General features: G+C 43.5%; 1 protein-coding gene across 1 annotated transcript; it reads left to right on the forward strand.

The window, feature by feature from the left end:
* Positions 1–881: 881 nt before the first annotated feature.
* On the forward strand, positions 882–2706 carry LOC103709399 (UDP-glucuronate 4-epimerase 6-like). Its single transcript, XM_008794708.4, has one exon. The coding sequence runs from the start codon at positions 999–1001 to the stop codon at positions 2391–2393; it is 1395 nt and encodes a 464-aa protein (XP_008792930.1). The 5' UTR covers positions 882–998; the 3' UTR covers positions 2394–2706.
* The last annotated feature ends 8042 nt before the right edge of the window (positions 2707–10748 follow it).

Genomic DNA, 10748 nt, shown 5'->3' on the forward strand with positions numbered 1-10748 from the left:
CGTGGCCACCTTCGGGCCAAATTTGAACCACGACAACTTCATTCATTATTTTTTTAGTATCAATGGTGAAGACCTCTATATAGACTTGATAAGATATTAAGATCTACCCATGTATGGAGATATAATTGTTATTTGAAAAAAAAAGAAAAGAAAGCCTACTCATGCGAAAACAGGAGGAGCCGAAACGGCTAGCGGACTTAAGATGTGAAAACAAGATGGCTGTTAGTGTTTACGCGCCTAAGCTGTAATCATAATTACATTCTTTACGTATTGCTTCTACCAACCAAACAACAAATAGCACTTTTGGAATATTTTGTTGCCACGCCATCCAAATGTAGTACTTCTCCGCTGTTCGATCCGTTAAACCCAATCAAACCCCCGTTTTCTGCTCTTATTATTATGGTGAATAACTAAAGGCTACCACCGTCCTCTGCCTTCCATGCTTCCGAGGTAACCATCCAATCAATTGTATACAAACAAGCTGCTGACACTAGTATAATCACCTCCGGTGCACGTTACGAAAACTCTCGCCAAGCTTTCCAAACACAGGAACCTACCACGGCTTAGACCCATTTATCAATCCCTTGTTTACACATTCCAAACACTTAAAGAAAAGAAAAAAAAAAAACCCAGACTCCATTTTCTAGATTATAAGCTATTGGCTTCACCTCAGCAGCGATAGTCTGATAGTAAAAAGAGAGACGGCAAGTAAAGAAAGAGAGCTCGGATGATGGATCTAACACAAATGCAAAGAATAAGGTAAGCACAAAAAAAAGAGAGGAAGGAAGTGGCTTCCAACCAACACCAACCTCACCATGGTCCCCACCCTCCTCTCTCTCTCTCTCTCTCTTTCTCTCTGTCTCCTTCCTTTATATGCATCCTTCTCCTCTCTCCACTCCCTCCACCTCCTGCTCCTCCCCTCACCACCACCACCGCCACCACCAAAGAGGTCCAAAGCCTTCCCGGGATCGGGTCATCGGCGCCAGTAAAGAGGTATCATGGCTCTTCTGACGGACACGAGCAAGACCACCAAGCTAGAACGGTATAACAGCTATCTCCGGCGAGTTAACAGCACGAAGCTCCTCGCCGCCTCCTGGAACTTCCTCTTCCGCGCCACCCTCCTGACCGCCATCGTCCTCATTCTCCTCTTCACCCTCCACTACCCTCCCCTCCTCGCAGGCCACCACCTCTCCGCCGCCTCCGCCCACTCCCACCGCAGCCTCCTCTCCTCCTCCTACGGCGGCTCCGCCTGGGAGCGCGACGTCCGGCGCTCCGCCACCCCACGCCGCCACGGCGGAATGACCGTCCTCGTCACCGGAGCCGCTGGCTTCGTCGGCACCCACTGCTCCCTTGCCCTCAAGAAGCGCGGCGACGGCGTCCTCGGCCTTGACAACTTTAACTCCTACTATGACCCCTCCCTCAAACGCTCCCGCCAAAATCTCCTCTCCCGCCGCGGCATCCTCGTCCTCGATGCCGACATCAACGACTCCAATCTCCTCATTAAACTGTTCGACGTCGTCCCCTTCTCCCACGTCCTCCATCTCGCCGCCCAGGCCGGCGTCCGCTACGCCATGCGTAATCCCCAATCCTACGTCGCCTCCAATGTCGCCGGCCTCGTCTCCCTCTTCGAGGTCGCAGCCAAGCACGCCGACCCCCAACCCGCTATCGTCTGGGCCTCCTCCTCCTCCGTCTACGGCCTTAACACAGCCGTCCCCTTCTCCGAGCTCCACCGCACCGACCGCCCCGCCTCCCTCTACGCCGCCACCAAGAAGGCGGGCGAGGCCATCGCCCACACCTACAACAACATCTACGGCCTCTCCATCACCGGCCTCCGCTTCTTCACCGTCTACGGCCCCTGGGGCCGCCCCGACATGGCCTACTTCTTCTTCACCAAATCCATCCTCTCCGGCGATGCCATTACCCTCTTCAAGACCCGCGACGGCGCCGACGTCCAGCGCGACTTCACCTATATCGACGACGTCGTCAAGGGCTGCCTCGGAGCGCTCGACACCGCCCAGAAGAGCACCGGCAGCAGAGGCGGCAAGAAGCACGGCCCCGCGCAGCTCAGGGTCTACAATCTCGGCAACACGTCGCCGGTGTCGGTGGGGAAGATGGTTGCTATCTTGGAAGAGTTGTTGGGGAAGAAGGCGAAGAAGAACGTCGTGACGATGCCGAGGAACGGCGACGTGCCGTACACCCATGCGAACGTTAGCTTGGCGGAGAAGGATTTCGGATACCGGCCAACGACCGACCTCGCCACCGGGCTCCGGCGGTTCGTGAAATGGTACGTGGAATACAACGGGGTGGCGGTTTCCCGTGCTAAGGGAAAGGGGAAGGGTGGCGTCCGCGAGGAGCGGAGGGGAGTGGATACAGCGGGGGTTGCATCGGCGTAGGATGCGACGGGTGTCGGTGGGCGACGCATGGACTTTGTAAGCGGGTACTATGATGCGTTTTATTAGGATCAAAGATTGTAATAAAGATGGCGATAGAAGGGAAAGCAGAAAAAGACTGAATTAGAGGTCCTGGGATTGAAGAAGGATGACATCTCGGATCCTCTCTTTTTAGTTTTATTTCTTAAAAGTATTCTTGGTTAGTTTTCCAACGATTTGTGCAACTTTGTGGATTCTGTTTGTCAAAGGGAAAAAAAGAAAAAATGAAAAGGTTTTACTGTTGGATGTAAATCCATACAGTTTTAGTTTACGTGCATATTGGTCTCTTCTTATTCTACTTCTCTGTGATGTGATCCCCTGCTCCCTCTCTTTTTACATCTCATTAATCAACTCAATTGGTAATTTATCAGTTAATTGGTTGGTTATCATTAGCTTTTGGTACTGGAGGTGGTGGTGGCAGTGGGAGTGGCTTTGAGAGAGATGTCCAGGATCTTTGTTCCCACTTCCATGTTACCTTCTCTGTTGCCGGAGTTGTATTGGCTCACCACTGAGAGCGGAAAACTTCAAATAAATAAATAAATAAATAAACAGAACATAAGCTCTAAAATCGATGCAACCACCAAGGGCGGAGCACTCACGGGATACCTCTGGCCATCCGTTGCCGGAACCCGGCGGCCCGCCGGCTAGATCCCCAGCCCTCCGTCTATCAGTCGCCGGAACTCAGCGAGTCGCTGCTTGGAACCAACCGGCAGCCATTGGTGTAGAAGGACCCCCGGTGGCGAAGCTGGCCTTCCTTCCATTTGAAGACGCCGTCGACGTTGATCCCGGAGGTGGCGGATCTCGTTGTAGTTCTTGAGGACCTCGGTGGGAGAGTGGTGGATTCGGTCGAGGGGTCGTCGGAGATGACGCAGTCGAGGAGGGGAACGAGGGCGTGGAAGTGGTGGGGCCCGGGGGATGACGCCCCAGAATTTGGTAATGGAAGTCTGATGGTGCCTCGGATCTGAAGCATGTCTCTGAAAGTGTGGTTGGTATCGGTCAAACTTCTGGTATGACTTTGGGTTTGTGTGACCGGTGAGCCGGAGATTTGAAGATTTTTTTTTTTTTTGGACTAGTATGTCAAAAGATGAGGCTGGGCTTAGCTTTGGTCTCTTGGCTGAATGGCGAAATTATATATACATCACTAGCAGAGCAGAGGTAGTACAGCTGATGATTGGCTAGTTTCGGACACTGAAAAGATCAAATTTTAAATAGACTTGGCCTGAGGCCCGACTTATGATCAACTCTAATCACTAGCAAGAAATAGGAGAAAAAATTATATCTTGTACCATATGCATCACATGATGGTGCACCTTGCCAATCATACATATTGATTTCTATGAATTTCATGCATCATGCCCTTGTCTCGGACTGCCACTTTTTGCACCTTATTTCGATTTGTTTCTGTTGTGATGTGGTATAAAGTAAAAGTTCTAATATGAGACTCTTGGTGTTCTTTTTGTCACAAAACTTTGACGAGTAATTATACTAGGGTTTCTCTCTTTTTCGGCTTGAAAGAGCAAGGCAATCTAGCTAGGATCAGTGCCGGCATGAACTTAACAAATTGTAATGAGAGGGCTTTCAAATTTTCTTTAGCTACTGACATGATGACTCTTGACCCTTGATCTATTTTGGTTCTCTTTTGGCCTTAATTTCTTTGTATTTTCATCTTTAAAAAATAAATTGAAAGCGAAAAATTTGCATCATGCCCCCTCTTATACGACATACACTTGTCACATAAAATCTAGATTAATGGTGAGCTTGGTTAAGATATGTGATCCCGATCTCTCTCTCTCTCTCTATCTATTTACCTATCTATCTATCTATCTATCTATCTATCTATACATGCATGCACACATGCGTAGAGAGGAAGAATAGATCACTCAAAATTTATTGAGAAAATTAGAAAGTATAGGACATCTGCAGCATCTAATAGAGGTGGAACTAATATCGAGGCATCATTATAAATTTAACTAAAAAAAGATATTCGGGATTCAAATAAAAATATAACTTGATAATAAAATTGTGAGGATCCGTGCGGACGTGTGTTTAGTCCCATATCGGTTATTCGCTGGGTAGATCTTGGGTACTTATACAGGATCAAGAAACCCAAATAATACCTTCTAGCTAGCCATTTTGGGTGAGGTCCTGGGTTGTTACAAATGATATCAGAGCGGACCTGGACCATAATCTATATGGACTAAGAGACACTGTAGCATGGATCCATTGGGGCGGACCACGGCCCAATCGTGATGTTTGTGATTAGATTTGAATAGATTTGAACACTTAGCCTGACGAGGACGCCAGGATTTGAACGGGGGAGTATGTGAGGATCCGTGAGGGCGTGTGTTTAATACCATATCGGTTATTCGCTGGATAGATCTTGGATACTTATACAAGATCAAGAAACCCAAATAATACCTTCTGGGTAGCCATTTTGGGAGAGGTCCTGGGTTGTTACAAAAATACTGCATTCTAGTAAGAAGTAAATCTTTATTCTACCTCCAAGTAAATTCAATTCATTTGCAAAGACCCTACTATCAATTATGAAACCCAATTTGAAATAAGTGAAACAGTGTTCACCTCAAAGAACAATAAACAAGGGAATCGGGTCGCAACGAAGCAGCGCAAGGGAAGCAAGAAAACTATAGAGTTGGGATTTGGAGTAAAGGACAAAGGTTGGGACTCACAAAGGTCTTAGTCGTGGCATGTGGTGTACTTCATGCACAGGAAAAGGTCGCGATTCGAAATCGAGTGGAAGTGCTTCAAAGATTTCAAAGATGTGAAATCGAGTGGAAGTGATTTGGAGATTGGACCTCTCTAGTTCAAGTGCAAACTGGAGAGGATCTGTTGAAGATCACCACTAACTCGAGATAAGATTAGTTGTTACCTTTTTCTAATTGTTGTAAATTTATTTTTTGTGAGGATAATTCTTATCTAGTAATTAAGATGAAGATGGGATCTATAGCTGATAAAATAGATCTCATCTCTATCATTTAGTTAGAGTTATGCTAATCTTTTAAGCTCTACATATAGCCATGTAACTCAGTTTTCACTCTGCTCTTTAATCTTGCTTCCTCTTCTCAACTCTCTTTCTCCTCCCATCTGGTACCAAGGAAAGTTTACATTTGGTATCAGATACTGGGGCCTGGTCTTAGGTGACCATTTCTTTGGAGCTTCAAGGAGACATCAAAGGCAGCAAGAAGATGGTGGAGAACTGTTGCTGGCTTGTTGGTAGGGATCGAGAAGCTCAACAACAACTACTACATTCCTGGAAGTCTTGCATGGAGTCTTATTCGCAAGCTCGGGATTCAAGATTTTCTGTTCCGGTTGATACTGATGCATACTGACCATACTGTACTAGGATCGAATCAATGCATGTTATGGAGAGTTTACCGACACTTGGTATGCCCAAGTGAATAACATATTGGATATACCGACACTATAATAGAATGATACTGATATGGGATCTGGTACCAAGATGGCAAATCTTGCCAGGACTTATAATGAACGATAGAGATGACAAGGCTCTTGAGGATGTAGGCGTGGAGGCACCTTGCAAAAAATGGATAATCTGTGTTGGAAAAGCCTTGTACATGTTGAAGGCATCAATCAAGATAGATTTTGATCGAACACATGAGAGAAGCCAAGACACAAAATGGAGCATGGAAGGCATTGGAGATCCTTCACAAACAAATGATGCCTGAGTGTTGCTCTTGGAGAATAAGATTGGATTGTTAGCACTAGGCACATTATCTGTTTCTCAATACTTTATCAAAGTAATGACCTTCTGCAACAAGGTTTCGCTGCTGGGCAAGGAGTCTAAAATCAGTGAAGGCCAGATGCGGAGGTTGAATGACCATGATCTGATGAAGGCTGGGGGACTTGGTGCAAGTTGCAAAGTTACCCAGGAAAAGACTAAAACAAGTTATACAATAAAAGTTTGGAAACAACATGACGTTACCATTCTTACCAATCCTGTTTATGAACTTGTGGAGTCACCCTCAAAAGTTCAAGTCTAGGTACTTGACACCTCAATGAAAATGCTGGCTTTGTAAGAGTATTGCCTCTCATTGGTTCAAGTCTGGGTACATGAAAAGATTGTTGTAAAGTAAGTTATGTTTCATCCCGTTTGTTCCATAGACACTACAATTTGTGACAAGTTATACAGAGATATGAGTCATCTTTTTCTTCCCGAAATCTCATCCACAGGATGCAATGGGAACCAAGAAACACAAAGGACTAGTGATTGGTTGATTAATAAAAAATGATTGATAACATCTTCCAAGTACGTTGGCACTAAAGCCTACATGAATGCCATCCAATTTTAAGAAGGCTACTATCTGGTTGCCAGAGTCTCCCATCCAATTTGATGCTGGTACACCAGGGACAAAATATTATTTTTTTTTGGTTAAAAAGGTGCAAAAAAAACAATCAACCCTTGTGAATTAAATCAAGTCCTTCATGCCAAAACCAACAGCATCTGGCAAGCAGTATGGCAAATGCTCTACAAAATTGCTGTATCTGAAATTCTGAAAGAATCTGAGTAGTGTAGCTCATATTTATATCATGTTATAACTTGCAATTCTGTGGTCAGTTTTGCTATAATAAATATGGGGGCTGCAAGAATGACAGAAAACAAATGGTGCCATATGTCCATAGTAGGCCACAAAAGAACGCTCTCATTAGGGTAGACTTTTGAAATTTCCACCTCCACTTGTGAGATATCTGAACAAAAATCCTAGTGTTGAAAGGGAATCGAGTTGTTCGTAAATCGGGACCTGATTGTTGAGTTTCTCTGGGCTCATTCAATTATTGAATGAAGCTCAGGCTCAAGTTTTAGGCATTTTTAGTTACCAAGCAAAGCTTGAAAAACACTAAGCTTGGTTAATTTTAGGCTTATGAACAATTAAGTTTGAATTGTAGTGACAAAATTCTTCATGAAATTTACTAAAATAAAACTCCAGTATAAATGCCAATACACACTAAATCCATTTAATTTGGAAAACTGGACTTTTTGGAGTCTGTTATACTCCTGTAGTCACTCTCCTCAAGTCTCTAGTCTCTCACTTCAAACATCCCAAGTCCTTCCACTAGGAATTTCTGAATAGGTTTTTGCTAATTGCTAGTTAGATTTATATAGAAACCTAAATGAAGACAGATTTACCCAAACAGACTAAAAATCTGAAAAAGATCGAAGATAAAAAAGTAAACAAAGAGAGAAGATAAATGTATTTTCTGATGTGATATATTATGCTAAAAAAGAAATGCTATTCATGAATTTTATAGAGGATGTAATTATAGTGTTGCTCGCTAAATGCAAGATCTTGGTTCCATGACTACAGGCAAGCTTGAGCTTGACAGAACATGTACAATCCAACCCTGAACATTTTAGTTGAGCTCATATGAGGCTTGTATTTGATCCAAATAACCTATCATAACAGTCTAATGCTTGACTCATGCTTGCTTTCTTGATTTCAGGTATTGAGTCTCAAATTGGCATGCAACTTAATGTTTGGTCTTCGAACATCACAGATAAATGCATTACCAAAACTAATCATGCCTTCTTTCCCTTTATCTAAACTCTTTTAGAATCTAGAAAGTGAGTCGATCACCGATGTTGCCTACATATTTATAAATTAATAAAATTGCATTCTGAAAGGAAAAATCATACATTGCATGCCTCCAAACTTTATTAAGTTTTTTGTTGTGTACAGCTTTCTTACATGTTAGTTAGCAAAAGGAAATTTGAAAGCTACATGCTTTACTCCTTGGTGAAGCCCAGGAAGGGTGTCAAAGCGTCGTTGCAAAGCCCCAACCAGTTGCATTGAGACCATCTCAAATAACACATCTCTCAAGTCTCAACGTAGATGCATTCTTATTCTCTATCTTGTGTCAAAACAATGAGAAGCACCTCATCAGAAATGAAAATATATTTAGCAATCCACATAGGTTAGAAACACAAATGCACTCTTATTCTGTCTCATGCAAATGTTGACGTTTCAACGATCGACAGAAGAAGCATTCTAATTTCTCTTAAATCCAACATTTCTCTTAAGTAAAGGTAACATGCTTTGCTTGTACCATATAACATACCATGACCATCACTCGTCTGAGTTCTGAATCACACATAATTTCCTTCTAAAGATCATTCATTATGGAGTGATAATTCAATGGTTAACAAGATAATGATCATTCATAAGATACTCATGCGCACAAGCTTATTAGCAGACTAGCAGCAAGTATGTCGATTTGGATTTTCTGGATGTTTAGATTTCTTTAAATCCATAAGAATGGCTAAGAGGGAGGAGAATTTTCAATACATGCAGCCACTGAATCCCCAAAGAGCTCAGACAAGGTGGAGAAAAGTGAAGGTGGGCTAGCTAAAAAAATAATCTGGTAACAAGCATCAAGACATCTAATGGGGGTGTCATTGTGATCATGCTAACATCCATTAACTGGGGTTGTTAAAAGTAACTTGTCCACTTCTGCTCATTAAGAAAGACAAAGGCAGCATTGGATAGGATTCTGCCCATCTCTTGTTTGGTGAATGGGAGTTGTTCAACTCAAAACGGTTCCATGTGGCTTGCAAGACCTTTCTTTTGTCAATCCCATGCTCTGATGCCTTCCCCATGCAAAGCTCCAACTCACCCACCCAACCACCACATTCCAGGATAAGTGGGATGTCCATGTCCTGCCCAAAAACTTCCCTTTTCAGTGAATCTCCCTAAGATCGCTCGTCCATATGTGATGCTAACACGCAGCTGAAATCAGGACACCAGTCTATTTGCTTATCAATTGCCGCCATGAGTACCTTGTCATGGTGATTTTAATGTAATATCAGACTAGAGGTCCTAAGTTCGAACCATGTCTCTGCACTCTTTAATCCCATTATTAAAAAATTTCACATGTTGGGCGATGATCCAAGGGTATAACGCTGTTGCTATTCATGAATTGAACCCGTCTGTCGACATGTCGGATCTCGATTGCTGGTGCATGTGCTTTGCAATGTAGGATGGAGCCAATCAGTAGACATGTCAGGTCGAGAACTAGTTACATAGCATATATCATGTACTGTAAGGTTTAAAAGAGCCACAGTCAGCGTAAGTCTACTTTACCAACAAGTAGGAAGAGGAAGCATATGAAACTGGGAGTCCAAGAAAATGATGGCAATCCAAAGCACATGGCATGCACATGCATGAGATGTGTCCTTTTGAGGAAACTTCTAGCATCTGGGCTCCAGTTGATGAATGAGAAAGACAATTGTTGCCGCTTAGGTCCGGCCTGCCTCAGGCGCCGAGCAGAAAAGATGTTGGAGTGCTTGGTGATGAGTTGCTTGAGTCGTGCAAGGCTATGGCTCGGAGTTTATAGTTGTAGCTGCAGTCCTGGTTCGCAACCAAGCTTTGATCCAAAACAACAGTGATGAAGAAAACTTTTTGCCAGAGTATGTCCGATGGAGACCTCCAATGCTTAAGTTAGAACGATATTCAGGGAATATAAGAAGTTCTTAGTGGTCTGTAAGGGCATCCGAGTTCTTATTTAGAAGATTTTCTGGAACGTGGATTGCATAGGCGAAGGCGAGCACCTATCACCCCAGAATTTGAGCACGTGGGCCAGCCAGGATTGACAGGCCTCTGTACGTTCCAAAAATTAAGCGCGGGCATTTCGTACACGGTTCGTATCCTACCCACTTGCCTGGCGTGATTTTAGAGGCTGCTCGAGATTTCGGTCGAGGTGTCGTCAGCTGTAGAGAGTTTTTGAAATTCGAAATCAGTTGCATGTTTCAGGGCTTGCCACATGGCGGGCTTTAGTTGGTGATTTAGAAGCTTCATGGCGGGCTTTGAGGATTTACTGTGATAACTCGACAGCAGTTTTCTTCTCAAAGAATAACAAAAGTGGGAGCCGAAGCAAATATATTGACATAGAGTATCTAATTGTCAGAGAAAGAGTAAAGAAACAAGAAGTGGCCATTGAGCATATAAGTACAAACTTAATGATTGCAGATCCCATGACAAAAAGACTCTCAATAAAGGTGTATACACAACATGTAGAGAGCATGGGATTACTTGGATCATTTGATGGTCAATTTCTTGTTTTCTGTCTTACTTGCTTATTGTCAATCAAAGTAGTTTTATTTGTGCATATATAGTTTTGCTCTTAATATTGTCCATTGGGACATTTGGACCCCGAGTGACTTATTGGAAGTCATTCATAAAGAATTACCACATTAAGATCGTATTTAGAGTGAATAAAACATTGTAATACATGAAAGAAAATGTTTACTAAGTAGAGACATAACCGCCATGATTCATGTGTTTTATC

Source organism: Phoenix dactylifera, chromosome 9 (genome assembly GCF_009389715.1).
Source record: "Phoenix dactylifera cultivar Barhee BC4 chromosome 9, palm_55x_up_171113_PBpolish2nd_filt_p, whole genome shotgun sequence".
NCBI classification, from domain to species: domain Eukaryota; kingdom Viridiplantae; phylum Streptophyta; class Magnoliopsida; order Arecales; family Arecaceae; genus Phoenix; species Phoenix dactylifera.

Coding starts and splice junctions, on each gene's coding strand:
- LOC103709399 (XM_008794708.4), top strand. CDS start 999: ATGGCTCTTCTGACGGACACGAGCAAGACCACCAAGCTAGAACGGTAT.